Raw genomic sequence first — 20,565 nt, forward strand, 5'->3', positions numbered from 1 at the left:
GATGGCAAAGCTAATTAGTATCTTCAACAGTACTCTCAGTTTTTAAAGACACACCTCAGTCAAAATGATTCAGTTATTAAGTTTATGGCCCTTTAAACATGTCTAATGGCCCATTTCCATCGAGTGGTACAGTACGTTTCAGTATGCTTTTATGGTTGTTTCCACGGTTAAAGGGTACCAAAAAGTGAAGAGTACCGGTTCAGTACTGGTCACCTTTATCAGGCTTGCGTTTCCGCTGCAAAAAAGGTACCAAAAGGCAGAGCTAGACATGCAGCTGAACGCTATTGGTTTACAGAGATACACAACTAGAAGGAAATGAGAATGAAAACAAAGAAACCACCATTTTTAAATACACAGCCGGGACATTACAGTGTAATAATATACATGTAATAAGCCATGGTCAACCCAAGGTTAAACAAACAATGTCATCGTCTTGATGAAAAGCCACAAAGCCAAGAAGAGCAGAATCTACCCTGTGCACCATAATTGTTTACAATGCTGTCTAAAGTGTGAGCAGTTCGTAACATATCTGAGACTGTAAGGGTCTGTATGTGTGTTCATATATCCTCCTGGGACCCAAAGAAAATTATTTTTCTGTGATTTCCTGCATCCTTTGGGTTAAAAAAATTCTACTATTTAGAGTTTACTTTTTTTTTATTTTTTATTTTACAGCATGTCCACTGTAGTGGACCACAGGACCATTTCAGTTCAAAACGACCACCACTCAGACAACAAAACTGTACAGGATATGGCTGTAAAGGGATAGCAATCCAATATTATTGTAACAAAACAAAAGCCATTTTTTCATTTTGTATTTAAATTCCTGAAAATAGTTTAGTCAAAGAGAGCCAAAAAAAAAAAAAGTGATGTTAATCCAAAACTAACTTAACAAAAGCGATTTTTGATAGTCAGACTCTTAAGTCAGAGGCTGTTTTTCAATATGCGTTCTTTAGCGGTCTGCAACATCATCATCAGCTGCCTAAGTTCAGTTATAAAAATTCAAGACCGCAAGTACAGAGGACGCGTGAAACTTCCCGGATGTGATCTTGATATCGAGGACGCAACGATGCAGACTTGAGCACCGAACTCGCTCTGGAAGTCCCAGAAGTCATTGCGACTGCAGGTGGGAAGCGCTGCATTTTATTTAGATTTATTATTTAAGTTTAGGGATATGACTTATTTACCTCAGGAGTTTCCGTAAATGACACGGTGAATATAAACATTACCATGGACACCTTAAAGGAATAAACACTTTAAGGGTATTTGTTTGCTGAAATTCATATTAAAATCTGTTTTATTTATATTGTGCAGAGTATATTTATAATGTTTTTATGCAAAGTATATATTTTGAAAAGGGGAAAAACAATAAATCGTTGTATGAAGGCTGTAATGTTTAAATATTTTACCATTTAAAACACGTGAAGGTCATGTGACCATCAGGAAGAATGCAGCATTTCAATTCTCAAAGGACACGTTCTCTGCCCTCGCGGTCTCCTGAGTTCGTTCTTCCGAGGACACCTGGCAAAACCGGTCTCTGCGTTCTTGGAATTGAGAAACAGCCCCTGTCTCCTTTAAATATCTCATAAAGAATCCTCTCTACTTCAGTTCTGCTCCCTACAACATGCAGTCATTAATTACATTAATGTTCCTGAATTACATTACATTAATGGTCCTGGTGTCCACTATTGTGGACATTTAAAAAAAATATTTTTTGAAAATATTTTGATATTTTGAAACACAAACAAGTTTACAGATATGAAAGCTAAATCTATTGTTTCTGACGCCTTAATAAACAAATGACTATGTAATAATAATAATAATAGTAAAAAAAAAACATTTTAAAAGCTAAATTTTACATGCCTCTCTCCTTCCCATAAATGTGCTTGTTTGTATGCCGGCCATTTTGTATGCAGTGTAAGTGGTTCCTAGCATGCCAGCCAATCAAATGACATCACTAGAAAGCCCAGGATGTCCTCTGAACAGTACAACAGGACTTGACAGAGTAGCTTAAAAAATTCAAAGAAAAAAATCATAAAAACGCAATGTCCACTACAGAGGACACAAGTCAGTGGGAGGCGTCTCAGGAGGATGTGTTGCATTTATATAGTGATTTTATATAATTGGAGATGTTACAGTATAACTGCCGATCAATCATGTTAAATAGCCTATAATCAAATCATGTTCATAGAAAGGTTGGTAATGATCATTCATACACATTTACGAACATGTATAAAGCATCTGTTTTTTGAGAAGTGTTTCTCGTGTGATGTGAAGGACCTGTTCAGCTTTACTTTGACATTTCCTCCAGCGAGAATGACATTGACTGAAACCTTATGTCATACACCATGCCATTGGTACCCTCTTGGCAGTGGAAACACAAGCCTGATAAAGGTAGCCTGTAACGTATACCATACTATACCACTCAATGGAAATGGGCCTTAAGCTGTGAGTGATGCTGGGACAACTTTACATAACAGTTTATTCAGAACAAATCACTGCTTCACATCATACCTACAATATAGGAATTTTATTAACCATGTATCAGTACATGGAGGCATCATATCCATCAAAAGCACAATGTGTGGTGCAGCAAGGCTCAGGTCTTAGTCCCTTGCTTTCTATAGCCCCTTTCACACAGGGATACCGGTAAATATCTGGAAAATTTCCGGAACGACTTTACCGGTATATTCAAAAAAAGTGCTGTTCACACAGGCGAGGACGTTACGGAAATTTTCCGGAAAAGAGCATTCATACATCCATTCCAAAATACTGGTAAATTCTGACATCGTTCACCACAAATGAGCTTTAATCGGCTGCGCTTGATTTGTAAACATTTGACTACATTACAAACTCTGTGGATGATCAATATTGTGAACAACTTTCGCAGGATCACTTTCGCATGTCGAGATGTTCATAATATGTGCGTGTGCAGGCGCTCACAGGCTGTTTAACAGGCACACGCAAAGCTTAAAGGTAAACAAACAGCGGCTTATCATAAGCATCTCATCGATGATTATTTACACAGTTGGCATTAAGAAGAACATAGAAACGTTATCTGACTAAGTTTCTAGCAGCTAAATGTGTCTGGAAAAATATTCAAAGGCTTTTATTCTCATAAACCGCGCGGACGTAAATGCGTCTGACTGTTGTGATTGGCTAAAGCAGACGTCTTATGTCAGCACGTTCTAGACGTGCACGCGCTTATTCCGGCAATCTTCCTTCTGCATTCACACAGCACAGCATTCCGGCAAATTACCGGTAATGTTACAACTTCTCTTTCCGGAAAATAGCCAGAACGAATTTACCGGTATTTTCAAAAAGGACCTGTTCACACATACAACCTTTCCGGAAAATTGCCGGTAATTTTCCAGAAAGGTCTGTATGTGTGAAAGGGGCTTATGTTATACATGCGACAAAAATGAGAATTCTGTTATTAGATTCTCATCTGAAGCACAAATTAAGATATTTTAGAGGACATGAGCGCTCTCTCGTCCTCCATACTCCTCGATGTGTATAAATTGATAACTTTCAGTTTTGGGTGAACTATTCCTTCAATCATTTTAACAGACAAGTGGCTTGATTAAACAATTGATGACTATGTCCTCACACACACCATTTTTTATCTTTATACTCATTATGAAATGTTCATTTAGTGTCAAAGTAAGGTAAATGAAAGCCTCTAGAAATGTCTCTAGAAAGTCAAATGTCCCACAATGGGATGGTTAATTTCTGTTATTATTCAGAAAGTGCTACTTATCTATTTTTCAGTCAAGCAAGCAAGTGAACTTACCCCCCCACCCCCCTTACACCAGGTCTTGGTTTGTTTTTGCATACCTGTTCTTTCAGCTGGTTGACTTTCTCCTGAAGCATGACACGGGTGTTTTTCAGCTTGGCCTCAACCTCATCCATACGCTCCTGCATACTCGCCATCAGTTTCTCATATTGCTCCTGTGGTTTGATTTAACAGTATGTTATTAAAAGTGCTTGAATGAGGCAGAGGGTCAAACATGCAAATGATTCTAATGTGTCAGAAGCACTTGCACAAGGTCACAAATTACAGCAGTCAAAACCATGTAAATGCAACAAATACTCCTCTTACACTTTCAATTGAAGGTTTTACAGCATTTTGTGTCTATCAAATGCCCTTAGCTTATCTAAAACCATTATGGAATTTTAATGGTTGTTAATTACCTGTCTGCATAATGTGTTCTTCTATCAATTTTCAAGGCTAGTACTCTTTGATTCACTCTGTTGTCTGTTGCTTTTGTTATTTAACAAAGTACTGTCAATATTATATGAAAAATCCCAAAACAGAAACATCTGATCATCCTCCATAGCATTGCTTCATGGTTACACGTTACAAAGGCAATAGGGTATATGCAGAAGCATGCTAATAGGACTTTCAATTTGCCAGTAACCTGGGTTAAGTGCTTCCGGGGAACTGTATGCCAATGCAAAACCCGGCACGTTTAAGGTCAGTTTTCATTAAAAATCAGCGATCTCCACTGGCTAAGGGATATCCGATATAAAGTGGGTCTCAGATTGTGCAAGAAGCACTACATTAAATTACATTTCCCCCCGTCATGTCTTTATAATATGAGCATTTATTTTACCCTAGTATATTCATTGGAGCTTCTGCGCTAGTCTGCCGATTCTGACGGGCGCGTGCGAGTAAACGGCTTTTTGTCTCGTTTTATGCTTGAACAACTAAATGGATGCCAAAGTTTATTTAACTGAATGTAATTTATTGACATTACAACATCGATGCTGTAAAAGGAACCGTATAAAATGGAAAAAAAGTTCACAATAACAGGTCACCCGAAGTTTATTAGTATGGGAAAAACACTAGCTCAGCATATACCCTATGACTAGGCCCACATGAAAGCTGTGTGCTTAGAATTCCGCAGATCTTTATCCCATCACTGAGTCCATTTATTTAAATGTGCGCAAATTTAGATTTATTCACTTTTTGAATTTTAGTAATAGTATTGACTAATATGAAAGTGTTCATTTGATTTATTTACAATACAGTTTGTGAAGTCATATTTTCGGTCCTTTAGTAGATATATAAGAGACTTGCTTCGCAAATCCAATTAGATCCACTTATTTGATAAACATTGTAAACATAAGTTCAAAAGTTTTTTTTTTTTTAATATAAGCTTTTAGTTATGATACTCCTAAAATCATTCTGTATAAATCTGCAGATTTTTAACAAAATTCTCAGCAGAACAACAAACAATGTCTGCAGATTCTGTCTGGCCCTAGCAATGACTAATGCATTTGCAATATATTCCAAGAGTTCTGTTATTAGGACCACAGTGGATGCTGACTGTACCAGATTAAATAGTTAAAAGTGCAGTAGGTGATTGTCTTCAGAAACATTGTTTGTTGTGCTGGTTAAAAGTCTCTTCACATTCTGATAGTAAAGATTATTGTAAATGATCTAAATTAATTTTAATATTCTAGTCATAAGACTAAACATTGTCCAATTAAAAATCGTCTGGCCAAAGTGAAAGTCTGTATAGAGTTTTCTGACTGGTGAATGATATGATCTAGTGTTATAATGTATAAGGGGCGATCACACCGAACGAGTCTTTAGATTCCAAAATCGTGAGGTGCACCTCACTGCCTTTTTTTGGTAACAAGAGAAAAAAAAAGCAGCACTGTGCGCTTTATAATCGCTAGGCAACGACTAAATCAGCTGGTTAATGTGCGCAAGTGTTGCTGATGATGATAATATAAATTTTAATATTGTGATATTCAAGATTTGAGTCATACAGCTCCGGATAACTCAAAACAGCAGCCACTAGTGGTTCCTTCATCCTCAAAAGTCTACTTTGTTGTCTTGACAACACAAACACTGCAGGCACCTCAACGGAAACCCCGCCTCTGCTTTCCTTTGATTGGAGAATGAAAAAGAGGCGAGTGACATATGCTTTTTCCACTATATGAGTTGACTCTTCAACTGCGAGCGCACGGTGCACAAAGACAAAAACGCGAGGCACACAGGGCACATTAGCAGTGCGCAAAACGCTCACTGCAGTTAGTAAACCATTCAAAATTAGGCGCCTCGGAAAAAAAAAAGCACATTCAGTGTGATCGGCCCCTAAGGTCGTCTATGGTCATCTACTCAGTGCGAGTTTATGACTTCAGGAGGTCCGACTTTGGAAGACAGGAGAGAAACATGCATTTTCAAAGCTATATTCTAACGTTAGCATTTTGGCTGATCACCTACCCATGTGACCTTGCCAATTTGAAGTGCATGAACCCATAAAAGTTGAGTCATCCTTAAGCGTCGTTTCAAAATCATCCATCACTATTCTCAAGATGTTCAATGTGATTTTGAGGTTTTGTACCTGCTGAAGGCCCATCTGAACACTGGCCTGCTTGGCCTGAGAGCGAAGCAGATCCTCAAAATCCCGCGTCCTGCGCTGCTGCTCAGCCAGTTGAGTCTGCAGGAGAGACGCATGTTCCTGGGTACCAGACCCCATCTGTTCCTTTAGTTCCTGTATCTCACGTGTATGCTGAGCCTGGACCATTGATCGAGTGCTCTCTGCCCTCATTGCCTGAAAATGCAGAAGGCAAGATGATAAACATTCATAAGGGATTATCAAGCAGGAAGAGGCTTCAAATTGATCTTCCAACCTGTTGATTTGCTTCTTGTTTAGCAGTCTCCAACTCTGCTTGTTTATTTCTCAAAGTGAGACACTCGTGTGTCAGTCTCTGAAGTTCAAGCTCCTGTGATTGCAGCTGAGCCACCTACAAATATAATATGACATATTACAATGTCTCAAGCAACATGTAATGCTTAAGACTGGGGTAGTGGCTGTTTCTTTCCATATACATGACTGCGAATGTTTTATTGATTTTACTTTGGTTTAGGCCTGGCATTGTATTGACATTTCCTAACATACCTTGTTTTGAAGCTCCTTGTTCTGTACTCGCAGGCTCTTGCACTCATTCTGCAGAACACTGACTGCCGTCTCCTCCTGAAGCCTGTGGGTGTGTTGTACCTGCTCCTTTTCTTTACGCAGCTGACTTATTCTCTCTTCGAGCTCTTGGACCTTGTGTTTAACAACAGTAAATTAAGTCGGTTTTATTGCTGTTTATGAGCCGTGAAGTGTACAGTAGGGCTGTGCGATTATTGAAATTTGAACGATTTGTACATGCACGATTCCTAAAATCACCTTACAGTACGGAATTTGAACCAATCATAACGCAGCTCGCCTAAACAGAGCGCGAGAACAGGAGACTGAGGCTGTTTCTCAATTCCAAGAACGCAGAGAATGGACTTGCGTTCTTGTGGAGACCACTCTTGCCAGGTGTCCTCGGAAGAACGAACTCAGGAGACCGCGAGGGCAGAGAACGCGTCCTTGGAGAAATGGAATGCTGCATTCTTCCTGATGGTCATGTGACCTTCACACGTTTTAAATAGTAAATTATTTAAACATTACAGCATTCATACAACGATTTATTGTTTCCTCCCTCTTCAAAATATATACTTTGCATAAAAAACATTATAAATATACTCTGCACAATATAAATAAAACTGATTTTAATACGAATTTCAGCAAATAAACACCCTTAATGTGTTTATTCCTTTATTAAGATGTCCATGGTAATGTTTACTTTCACCGTTTCATTTAGGGAAACTCCTGATGTAAATAAGTGATATCTCTGAACTTTAATAATAAATCTAAAAATGCTGCGCTTCCCACCTCCAGTCGCAATGACTTCTGGGACTTCCAGAGCGAGTTCGGTGCTCAAGTCTGCATCAGTGCATCCTCGATATCAAGAACACATCCGGGAAGTTTTACGCGTCCTCTGTACTTGCGGTCTTGAGTATTGGAACTGAACTTAGGCAGCTGATGATGACGTTGCACGAGAACACGAGGACGCAAGACCGCTGAAGAACGCATATTGAGAAACAGCCTGAGCCTTTTGACAAATAGTCTGCATAATGAGTTCAGCACAGGAGGACTTTGGGTAACACTTTATTTGATGGTCCATTTGATTATTAGTAGACTGTCTGCTTAATATCTGTTGATACTGCTTCTTCAACAGACATTTAACTGACTAGAAGAAACTTTGCAAGTACATGTCAACTTACACGAACCCTAAGAGTATACTTATAACGTTATGAGAATTAGTTGGCATGTAGATGCAAATGTATCTAAATTCAACAAACGGACCATCAAAATAAAGTTTATCCAGACTTTATCCATCACAGGATCGGTTAATTTAGAAGACCCATCAGTTACATATCGCATTTAAAAGTGCCTGGAAAGCACAAGGTGCGTTGCTTCCCTCAGCATTCAACACGCTTTGGCTGCATCCGAAACCGCCTACTACTCAGTAGGTACTGCATTTGAATTTAAACGTACTACTCGGCCGTTAGAAAAGTACGTTCTATACAGTATGAATGTGAAAAGTATGAATGGAATTCGGACTTACTACATCCGCCATTTTGTCATGGTCACGTGACCTACCTGCGTCAGTTGCGTCGCCTCACTTCCATTCATAAATTCTCTCACGGGGCATTATGGGATAGCCCAGCGTGCATGGGATGCGCACTTCAGAATCTCGCCGGTAGTAGTAAGTCATCCGGGTACTTCTCGCATACTGATTTTTGAATTCTATGAATTCGGACATACTACTCGGCTCGCATACTGATTTTAGCGTTCTATATAGTATAGAAGTATGCGGTTTCGGACGCAGCCTTTGTGTTCACGCTCCTTTGTCGTGTCTCGGCGACCATCAGCAGTTTTCTCAGAGGATGTCAATCTTATAAAACATTGCTGCTGGTCCGGTAGAAGTTTTATTTATAGAGAAAATGAAAAAGCACTGGGTTTTTGGGGGTTCTGTGTTTGTCTGAATTAATCGGAGAAAATCTGTACGTTCCATACGAAGTATGAAGCCGATCGCTCAGTTCTTGTTGCGTGAATAACGGTTACTTGCAACATTCTGAAAGTAGAGATGTTTTCAACTGGGTGTGCATGGAATACGCACACGTCACTTCAAATATGCACGCACGCCAAGTGACTCCATTGGAAATAACGAACTTGTGCACACAAATAACGCAACATGAACGGCCTATTTTACGGCAGCGTCAATAAGAAGTATATGATCTATAATGAATGGCAAACAAAAACAAAATCTGGACACAAACAAGTACACACTACATTTGACATGTGGTCAAACAGAACATCAGTGCTTTGTGCAGACATACACAGTAGTCTATTTGTTTTGCCATAGGTCTGTTTTAGAGACAATTACATCTTTACTAGGTGATTTGAATTTTTTTGCCTTGTGTCTGTTTTAGAGACATGATGACAGTTCTGATTAAGATCGAATTGTATTCCTTTGGAAATAGGTTTCATGTTCACACTAAAAACCTCAAAATTGTGATTAAAGTGCCGCTATTTTGCATTATAAAAGGGCATATTTTGGTTTGGGGGGACCAGGAGACCCCCTTGCATTGCAAGGTACAAAAACACTTTCATTGTCTTATATAATATGCATTTATTTTTACCTGAGTATCACAACGACTCATATATTATTTGTTCAGCAATTCATTTGTTTCCAAACCCCTCCTTAGCTAGAAGCTAATCTGCGCTAAAAGGAACGATGACCCAGTCTGTTGTGATTGGTTGACTGGATTCAGCGAGAGACCACCGCAGCTATAAAGTAGCACACATTGAGAGCTCAATGCAGAAATTCAATAAAGCAATGCAGTTAAACACCAGCATATACTCTATTCTTAACCCTAACACCAATTATTACCATGACATATACTCAGTATTAATCCACACAATGGCAAAAGTTGAACTACTTTGAAAATTGACCGCCTGAGGTCAACATGAGAAACATCTGATGGTGGCCATAGCACGAACAGCAGGAGCACAGCATAAAAACGCATTTAAATCGGTAAAGGAAGAAGCGTCGCGTTTTGGGCTCAATATGTAAACAGCCCCATACAGATTTAACCGGAGAGATACAGTACAAGCACATTACAACTTATACCACAATTAAACACATATTTTGCACTACAACAAAACAAGGCAACCGTATTAATTACACTCGCATGTTATGATCCAGAGGAAGCAGCAGCTGGTCCATATGACAGTAACAGTTCAGTAACAGTTACTAAACAAAGTCCCTTACATAACAGTCTGCTTCTTGCTTTAATAGCAAACGGCCAATGAATCCCACATTGCAGCAAAGGTTATTGTAACAAAAATCTGAAAAACTACAAGAACAAGCAAGTGGTGCTCGCTGCAGAGCCATTTGAGGAGAGCTGAGGGGGAGCTTAAGCTTGAGCTCCACCTTTTTTGAACTTCTTCTACGAGTGATGTCACTGGGGGTAGGGTTAGGGGTGGGGTTGGTGTACGCATTAAAACAGCTTACAGGAGGAGAAGCGACAGCTCATGCTCCCCCTCGCTGGAGCTCAGCTCTCCTCAAATGGCTCTGCAGCGAGCACCCTCTCAGAACAAGCAGTATTAGGGTGGCTATACTGTGGTATTGATGTGAAAATGAACTTTAACCCTTTATTCACCGCAGTGGAATCTCCATCTGTCAGTGATCGTCATCTTCATGTCATGATCAGTCCTTTGATCCCCACGCAATGCTAGTATCTAAAGGGAAAGGCACGTTCTTGTTTTACCGGATCTGGAACTACATATTTGGTGATGTACCATATCGACATCGACACGTTCAAGCAAAAGATCCGAACCAAACTAGATTCATTTATTTGACTCTTTCATTAAAGAATTGATAGTTTTAAACCAGTGCACTTTTAGATTTAAACCTCAGCTGGATGTTTTCATTCACTTAGTGCTGTTACACACTGCATGGAAGCTCATTTTCAAAAACCCATAATAGGGGCTCTTTAAAATCGAAAGTCGCAGTATTGTTTATGTGCGTGTCAAAAACTTGATCGTTTTCTGTTGCCTATATTACACAGCCCTAGTGTACAGGTGTATATAAAGATCTTTCTTCACCTTGTCCTGAGACTGTTGCAGCATCTTTATATGCGCGGCAGCTTCCTGAACATGAACATCCTTTTCTTGCCACATAGTCAGTATCTGGGCGTTGAGCTGCTCTATCTGGGTTTCTGAGTTGCGAAGAGACTCCTGAAGCTTCTTGAGCTGCAAAAAACACACAGTAAGATTTAGATCAAGCATGCCTCATGGCAGAAAAGCTAAGAGGAAGGAAAAAAAACTCAGGATCTTACCTTCTGGTCGTTTTCTGCTGTTTCCTTTAGCAAACTCTCCTTGTCTTGCTCTAGTGATTTGTTTTTCAGAGTCTGACTTGTTAGTGCAGATTCAACAACGGTTAAATGCTGGAGCTGAGAAATAAAAGCAGTTCTAATGATTACTGACAACTCGGTTCTTCTTGTATATCCTAAAAAGTTATATCTTACCGCCTCCTTGGCAGTTTGAAGTTCCCTCTCTAGGAGCTCCTTCTCTTTCCTCCACTGTTCCTGGAGCCTCAGTCCGTGGTTCTCCTGCTGCTGTAGGTTTTCCTGCAGCTGTTTGGAGGACACAGCTGCTGCATCTCTCTCTTGACACACCTGTGCCAGCCTGTCTGTCAGCGTCTGCACTGCTCTCTGATCAGTACACAGTCGGGAGCTCAGTTCAGCATTCTCACTGCTAAGCTGCAGGTTTCTCGCACTGAGGTCAAGCACCTCCTCTCGACATTTGGAATTCTAGGTTGGAGAAGAAAAACAATATCACTAGGTGCAAGAAATAAAAATATTCAGTTTTCATTTAACGTTTCAACCAGTCAAACAGTGGAACTAATAAACTTTAGTAATTCCTGTCATCTTCAATAATATCCTACATCATAAAATAATATTCTATGGTAGTGCCAGGACACATCAAGCTGATGGTCTGTTAGGCTGGTTTGTTTGGTGTTCCACACATCATCTCTTCCCAGACATTTGCATTTGAGATGGATCATCCAATTCAGCTTAAAGAGTTCACAGTTATTTGATGATAACTTATCATAAGCTTGTTTGGCATGCTGTCCCGGGAGAGAGCCCCGAGCTCAAGGGATCCTCGAGCCCAGGGATCCCTCCCGTTTGCAGGGCAAGAGGGGAGATTGAGCTCAAGTAGATTTTAAAAACGCACGCGTGTGCTCTGGCGCTGCCTTCACATGGTCGCATAGCCCTCGCCGTGGCCGACGCGCACCTCTCAAAAAATTTAACTACACGTTTCACGCTTATCTCTCGGTCTCTCTCTCTCTTAAAGTACATCCATGTTGTAAATTTATATGTTGTCTATAGCTGTTTGTTACAATTATTAAACGCTTGAGCCAATGCAGATCGCTTGTTTTTACACACAGAACATGTTACTCAAACTCAAACATAGAGAAACAAGTTGTACTAATGTGTTAATGTAGTAAGATTAATTATTCTTCCAGACCAGGAAATTACTTGATCTTTGAATTAATAGACAAATAAATTGTAGGCTCTAACAGACGAGCAATTAAATTTAATGCAGTACTAGTTCAGCTACCATTAACAATAAAGTCAACCCAAATATTCATACTTGACTCATTATTATTAATTGTTAATATTCATAATTTTATGATCTTTTGTCGCTTGTGGCGTCTTCAGTTTCATGCTCCTGTGTCCTTTGCACTCACACTACAAGCGTACCGTGCTCAAGCACTCTGGACTACTTCCGACCCTGCCAGGGTCACCAAATCAAACCACGCCTGGGCATGGCACGGAGCATTTAACACCGGAAAATGGAGGTCAAACGTGCCCAGGCACGGTTCGGATAGCCTAGTGTAGGGGTGCCCAAACTCAGTCTTGGAGGGCCGATGTCCTACAAATGTCTAACCTCAATCAGACACACCTGTTCCAGCTAATCAAGCTCTAACTAGGCTTTCTAGAAACACCCGTGCAGATGTGTTGAGAAAAGTTGGAGCTAAAATCTGCAAGACACCGGCCCTCCAGGACCTGGCCTAGTTTGAGTACACCCTAAGATCATGGCCATCAACATGATCAAAGAGACCAAGCCTTTTTTAAACTGACTTGAGGTCTAGTTTATCAAAACTCCCATAATCCCTTGTAGGCACTTTCCACAGTCTATGTGATGATTGCTTCAAGTGTGAGTGGTCAATAGTTTGACTCAATCAAAATGCATAATTTACTACTCTAACAGAATATTTAGGTATGGATGGGTGAATAGATGGGATGGTTTTAACCTCTTGAAATGTATTAGATTGTGAAAAGTAGTCAATAATAAAACTTGGTAAAACTGTACACATAATAATATAAATCATGAATATTTCTCCAAGCATATAGTCTTACCTCTTTCCGTAGCCTCTCTTCATCTTCTCGATTCTTCATATATCCTTTTTCCATTTCCTCAAGTTTCTTCCTAAAAAGTGATACAAAATGTTTTTTTTTTTTTTTTTTTTTTACATAAAGTAAATTCAATTACAAAATGTGGATTGAGTTGACAATTCAGTGCAGATCATTCGTCTACCTCTTGTTGTTAACATCCTCCTCCAGTGACTTGACATCCTGCTGCAGGACAGCTAGCCTGTCTTTCAGTGCACAGTTTTCCGAAGTGACCTCATCAAGTTGAGCCCTAGAATTGGAAACCAAATTACTAAGTACCTTTTACCATCATCTCAACACTTAAATTCAGGAACAATGACTTGAAGCAAGATTTAAAACAAAGTAAAAACAAAATAAAACAATTGCAAAAGATTAGGGCAGACAACACAAACTATAAATTAATAATGCAATTAAGATGCAAGAAAACATTTTCAAATCAGAATACATACATTAACTTATTAATAGTGAATTTGCATGCATGTCAGTGACACTATCATTCAGTTAGTGGGATGCAGCATGACGCCTGAAAAATCGAAGCGCAGGTCTATGGTTAATAACATCTCATTCTGCAAAACATTTAGTCAAACATTCTTAGATGAAATCAAAATACTCTTGGCATCCGTACGGGAGAAACGACGATTGGATCAATGCAGCAATGGTTAGTCTTTTGGTTCTGTTTCGACGGTCATCTACCAGCTGGAAAACCACAAACCTGTGGGTACGGGTTGGGTCCATCTGCATTTCTAAAGCCAAGACAAGTTCCTCCATCTCCAGCAGCTGCTCTTTCATTTGGCTCTTCTCGCTTTCAAAGATCTCCTCCATCTGCTGAAGCTCTGTTTGAGAGTCCATCAGAGACTGCTGCAGTTGATTTGTTGTATTGTCAGCCTCTTCTCTCAGAGAGCAGAGCTCTTGCTCTTTATCCTCCAACTGATTGGATAAAAGTTGAACCTGAGATGAAAGTTGAGTGACATTCTTAAACAGGCTCATTTTCATCTGAACCTCTTTCCAGAGCAAATCCATCTCCTCGGCTTTGGCTTCCAGCTGATGATTGAGTTCCAGCATTTGGCTGTCCTTGATTTGGAGCTCCAGTGCCAGATTCCCTGCATTCTCTTTGTGTTTGGTAGATTCAGCCTCCATTTCAACAATCTGGGATGAAAGCTGGTTTATAAGTTGCTGGTAATTAAAGTTCTTTTGTTCAAGGTGACATCTTTCTTCTTGCTCCGAGATCAGATGGGCTTGGAGCTGTCCAACCTTACTCTCTTCGACGCGAAGAGAGCCTTGGAGGTTTTGCTCCATTGTGTGCATTTGATCCCACTCCTCAGAGAGATTATCGACCTGTGTTTGAAGCTGTTTGAGAACCTCACATTGACAGCTGAGCTCCTCTACAAGTCGATCTCGCTCAATCTCCACAGTATTCAACTCTGAAGCTTGTCTTGTGAGATCATCATCTCTGCTTTTCAAAGCCTCGTGCGTTTTGGCCAAGTTCTCTTGAAGCTCCTCAAGTTCTTTGCTTTGTGCTTTTAGCTGCATTTGCTGTTCTCCAAATGCAGTTGACAGATGACTACTGCTTCCCTGCATCATTTCAATCTCCTTCTGCCAGGTCTCGGATCTGGTCCTCCAGTCCTCTAGCTCTTTAGACAGATGTAAAATTCTGTCTAGAAGCTCCTGCTGCTCCTCTTTTTCTTTTACTAGTTGTTCCTTTAGATCTTGAATACTGCTGTCCGTTTCTTTCTGTAGTTGCTCTTTTTGTTTCAAAACCTCTTGCTTCTTTTCTCGTTCGGTTTTAAGCTTTTGTTCTACCTGAGAGAGCTTATTGCAAAATTTTTGTTCCTTCTCATTTCTAATGTCAATTTCTTTGTCTTTGGCATAAAGTTCTGAGGTCAAACGCTGAATGAGGGCATCCTGAGCTTTCATGGAAACGGTGTTGTCTTCCAGCTGAACGCACATCTCCTCCAGCTTATCTTCTAGCTGCTTTTGTATTATGAGCATCTCTTCCTCAGCCCTGGATGCAAGCTCTACCTGAGCTTCCAGGAACTGGATGTGTTCTCCTAGTTTCGTGATCTCCTCCTGGTGTTCCTCGTCTAGTTTCTTTCTTTCCTGAGCCACTTTATTGCAGATCTGAGCCTGCTCTTCATTCCAGCGCTCGTTGCAGAGGAGACGCTCCCTGCGCGCCTCCTGTTCTAGCTCCTTTACCCTTGATTCCCATGCACCAACTTCTCTGGAATGTTGCTCGCATTGCTCCTGTAGGCGGCTGCACTCCAGTTGCAGTTGATGCAGCAGGCTGCGCTGAGCCTCACTGTGTTGTTCCTTCATGTGCAATATCTGCTGCTCTGCCTTCTCCCTGGGATACAGCAACATGCTAATACATCTGTGTCTAAATTCATATCATGGATACCACAGGAAAAATCTATGTCTTCCATGCAGGCATGTTGGTTGAACACAGATCATGTAATATTTGTACACTAAAGCGATTCAAAGCATCGATCAGTTTAGAAGCGTTTCAGGACCTGGTGAATCTGCATTTCACTGCGAGGGTCTGAAAACACGTCTGACTCATATGGCCTAGTGGACTGTGTGTGTGCACGCTGTTACTGTGCTTCAAATGACTTTAGGGTTCGAATCCCGACTTGTACAAATACTCAAATCTTGATTTTCTGTATTATAATCATGTTTCTGTTTCATGGTATAGTCTAGATAGGATACAGCTGCGGACACACCATCAATTTAGCATCATTTTTGTAACACTGTAAAACAATAACTAATATTTTTACAGTACTGTGATGGTTGAGTTTAGGATATGTATATATAATACAAATAATTCTTGTTAACTTCTGGCCACAACCGTGTCTGATCTAGCAAAAACCTGTTTTATGACCAAAACAAGACCAATTTATTCAGTGTTTATTCGGATGTCAGTTCAATGTTGAAACAAAACAATAGAAGAACAAAGCATTACTAACTGGTATTAAAGCATTTCAAAATGGTTTTATCAGCCTGGATTCGAACCCATTATCCCCGGATGGTAGTCAGGAACCCTAAGCGCTCCACTAAATCACTTGAAAGTTTATCCTACAAAGTGGGGTTTAATACCTAAATTTGCTCAACTGTTCTTTGCTGAAGCTGTTTCAGTGCAATACATAAAAATGACCGTAGAAACGTTTCGAGACGTTTCAAAGCTTTGTGCTTCGTGCACTGAGTTTTATAACAGAAAGCTGATTGGCTATTGTGTGTTGACCTCTTTGTAGTTGTAATACCGCAAATTTCAATTGGACTAGTGAAATAAAGAACTACAACACCACGAAAACCAAGCAACAACAACCAAAAAGAAATTAAATGAGCATTAGATGTAGCGTTACATGAACAATCGCAAAAATAAGACCCGTGCAAAAATATTTAAGACCTAGAACAGAGTTTAAAACTTAAGGCCTTAAATTTCGATTTTTAAATTTTAGACTTTAAAGGGTCACGAAACACCAAAACACATTTTTTCAGCTGTTGACAGTCGTATATGTGTCCCACACTACTAAAAACACTATTAGGACACCTATATTTCACTAAAAAGTGTAAATTGGTTGTTTTTGCGTTTTTTCAAGCAAATTCGTACTTCCTGTTTGAAACGAATTTTTGAAGCTGCGTCACGGTCATGACATAATAGCGTTGTATTCCAGCGTGCAGACTGGACGTATGTGCCAGAGTGTGTCTTATTACGTCTTACAGTGTGATGCATTAATGCATGAGTAAGGCTTGGTTCAAACCAATCAGCGCGCTCTATTGTGCAACTTCATTAATATTCATTACTATCACAGTGTTTTCAGGACAGACGCCACGTTGTGTTGGCAAAACAAGCGTGAAGTGTTGCTTTTATAGTTTGCTGCCGTTAAGTTTCATTTTCTCTCCGTGAGAGTGCAGCTGGATCATGTGTGGATTACAGTGTACGCGACGCTCGACAACAATAACTTATGTGTCTAAGGAGGATTATTGTTTACCTGAGAGCTGTTCACATCTGCAAACGCTGAAATCTGGATTCGCTTGTAGTCTTCTCTTCATAAAGACGCGGCTCTAGTTGCTGGTGATTGTCCTGTCTCTACAGATTTGGTAAGTAAGCGACCAGTGCTCTTTGTTTATTCAGTTTGTTCGTAACGAATAAAGTTAACTATTGCACTGAGTGCAAACATAGCACCGCATTTTGTGACCGGAATAACACACGCGGCTTTCTGACGCTACCTGCCGTGTGTATCTAAGTTTCTGGGAAATGCGAAGGGTTTTTTTCTCTCATTCGCCGTGCGGTATCAAACATTGCATGAAAAATACACGCTTAGAGCAGTTACTCGAATCAAATATCGCGTATGTCGCGAGGGGCATGAATGAATTCCCTGAATGAAAGAGCCAAACTGCAGTTAAAGTCCAACATTTAATAATTTGGCAAATAATTCGACTACAGATGTCCATGTAGGTTAAACACCATCACTTTCTCATGTGTGTGTATTTTGACTGAAACTCGCGCGTGCCCAAATAGACACTCCCACACCATCCCACTTTAGTTCCTCCGACACTCCCCCCTAAACAGAGCTGGACACGCCCACTTTTCTGACTTTTTCCAAAGTAGAGGTGTGAAAACACCCTGCTGAAACGAGGGGGTTTCATGGCCCTTTAAGACCCCGCAGAAACCCTGCATATACAGTTTGTCTTGCATGCCAGCACTCTGTGTGTTTATTTTCAATACATCTCTTCACTGAAATTAAAATGAAAGCTGATTTATGAGTGCTTAGGGAAACACATTTGAGAAAAGTAATAAGCCGTTTTCATTTTCTATCACTAAAGATAGTTGTTTGTCATCTAGATCCTTCGCCATACCATTTTTGTGACACTTACCTAACAAGCAGCACTTCCTGGTCCATTCTGAGCTTGAGTTCTGCCTCCAGCTGATCTTTCTCTGAAGTGAGGCGCAGCACGAGGTTACTGATCTCACGAGCATAATTCTGCTCCAGTTCCGCCCGTTCCCTCTGAATCCTCTGTTCCTGCTCTTGACCCCAGGCACCTCCTGAAGTCTTACCCCTCAGCTCTGCTTCCAGCCGTTCAGTTGTCTGACGCATCTGTTCTGCACGCTCCTCAGCCCGAGCCTTCAGGTCTTCCAGCTCACTGATCTCCATCTTAAAGCACTGCGAGATGTCCTTCCGCTCAACCTCCATGTTCTGCCGCATCAGATCCATGCTGCGCTCATAGAAATTCACCTATGGAAATCAAAATTTTTTCTCCTTATTGATTTGGTTAGAGCAGGGGTCGGCAACCCAAAATGTTGAAAGAGCCATATTGGACCAAAAAAAACAAAAAACAAATATATCTGGAGCCGCAAAAAATGTAAAGCCTTATATAAGCCTTATAATGAAGGAAACACATGCTGTATGTATCTATAGTAGCTATATTAGCCTACTATAAAAATGACTAAGTTGGCTACAAATACATAATGAGCCTTCATGATTAAATAGCCACTGAAATCAGGTGGTTAGTGTTTATTTTGTTGTCATTTAAACACTGCAGCACAGCCTCTGGTCTTTCAGTGGTATTAAATTGATCATTTCTTCTTGCGGCCCATCAGAGTTCACATACCTGCATAAAAGCGCGTTGAATATCGGTCACATCACAGGCAATTGAGTATGCTGGCACTGAATTAATGTCCTTGGTTTGCTGATTGGTGATGTTACCTGCCATTTTAATAGCCCTTTCCTTCACTGTCTTAGCGGAGAGAGGTATATCTTTAATTTTTTGTATTATCTTGGTTTTGTTTTTGAAGTCTGCAAATAGGTGTTCTAATATGTTGATGAATGACTCCTTCATGTAGTCACCACCAGTTTTCCATGCTTTATTATCTCCCGGGTTGTTTACAACAGCCACCTGCCTGGCATCCCGCCCTGCTGATGGAAACCTGTGTCGCAGGCTATGACACAAATCTTCGTTGATAGAAATGTTGAAATTAAATATTAATTCTACACACTTTTACAGCATTTGAAAATGTCAAATTTTTTATCCTCCTATAGAAATCATATTAAAACAAAAATATATCCTAACCTTCCCCATCTTTTTGAACATTTTAGAAAAAGCTCCAGGGAGCCACAAGGGTAGCGCTAAAGAGCCGCATGCGGCTCTAGAGCCGCGGGTTGCTGACCCCTGGGTTAGAGAATACAGGGTTTCCACTCTCTCATAGACATCAAATTCAAGGACTTTTTAAATAAAGCACATTAACACCCCTAGCATATGTAGGGCCATGAAAGTATGTCCTGTACTTAACATTTCCCTTATGCCCGATTCACATAGGGCTTCATTGTCAATGCTTGAAAGAGGGCGTGTCTGAAGTTGGGGCTGATGCGATCGTCATAGCAGCATCAGCCAATGAAATTAGTCAGCAATAGGTCACTGTCTGAGCTGGTGTATTTGCATAAAGCAATCTGATTGGCTGACGCTTTCATTGGCGCTTAAAGTTGAGAAAGTCCCAACTTGTGCAGCGAGCAACGCCACTGAAGCGGCGCCGATGGATAAACAATCCAGTTCAACAACGCCTGACGCCACCTATTCAAAGTGAATGCAAAGCGTTGACGCTGATGCCCTGTGTGAATGGGCAGGTGCAGTATGCAAGTTTGACACCCAGTGGTTGGAATAGGTATTACACAACTGGTTCAAACATGTAAGTGCAGGTTGCCAGATTGATGACATCAACAGAAGTGTGCCAAACTATGAGCCTAAAGGCTGATTTACGGTTATAGTCTAAATAAAAGAAATGGCATGCGACAAAAACGATTAAATTTATATTTTAGACATGGCTTCTATTTCTTGCCGCTGAACAACAAAGATAACCTGACAAGGTTTACATCAGGTACACCTCATGTGCTTTATTCCGTGTAAAAATGCTAATAATTTGAGTTATCACTGTAATTCTGGTCATGTAGTGTGTTGTTGGGACACGGGGGTTCAATGTAACCTGCTCACATAATGTTTTTGTTCGTAATATTTATATTATGTACTAATTAATAACCACTACATGTGGAACTCTGAGTCTCATTTCGGGGTTGTTACAGTCCGCTTGAGGTCGCATTTCAGTCACGGACACATGCTTTGAGAGCCTTCCTGACTGAGGCCCCGTATCCATCAATACGTTTTAGTTTTAAAACATGCAAGTTTTGCTATGGTGACGCCATCCGTCCACACTACGCCAGAGT

At 40.4% G+C, this 20,565-nt stretch overlaps 1 protein-coding gene and 1 long non-coding RNA gene across 11 annotated transcripts in view; one reads left to right on the top strand and one right to left on the bottom strand.

Moving 5' to 3' along the window:
* Positions 1–20,565, bottom strand: part of ninl (ninein-like) — a 72,311-nt gene that overhangs the window by 3,379 nt on the left and 48,367 nt on the right. For 5 of the 10 annotated variants that reach the window (NM_001430845.1, XM_068212874.2, XM_021480600.3 and 2 more), the window contains 11 exon segments: positions 3,835–3,948; positions 6,357–6,566; positions 6,646–6,759; positions 6,915–7,064; positions 11,001–11,147; positions 11,234–11,347; positions 11,423–11,707; positions 13,322–13,391; positions 13,500–13,604; positions 14,067–15,695; positions 18,227–18,585. In NM_001430845.1, coding sequence (NP_001417774.1) covers positions 3,835–3,948; positions 6,357–6,566; positions 6,646–6,759; positions 6,915–7,064; positions 11,001–11,147; positions 11,234–11,347; positions 11,423–11,707; positions 13,322–13,391; positions 13,500–13,604; positions 14,067–15,695; positions 18,227–18,585 — 3,297 coding nt within the window. 10 annotated transcript variants of the gene reach the window in all.
* Positions 14,777–20,565, top strand: part of LOC141377118 (uncharacterized) — a 6,400-nt gene continuing 611 nt past the window's right edge. Inside the window, exons 1-3 of the long non-coding RNA XR_012389144.1 lie at positions 14,777–16,816; positions 18,010–18,627; positions 19,529–20,565. The exon at positions 19,529–20,565 is cut by the window's right edge and continues 611 nt beyond it. This is a non-coding gene — a long non-coding RNA (uncharacterized lncRNA). The remainder of the gene's footprint in view (positions 16,817–18,009; positions 18,628–19,528) is intronic.

Source organism: Danio rerio, chromosome 13 (genome assembly GCF_049306965.1).
Source record: "Danio rerio strain Tuebingen ecotype United States chromosome 13, GRCz12tu, whole genome shotgun sequence".
NCBI classification, from domain to species: Eukaryota; Metazoa; Chordata; class Actinopteri; order Cypriniformes; family Danionidae; genus Danio; species Danio rerio.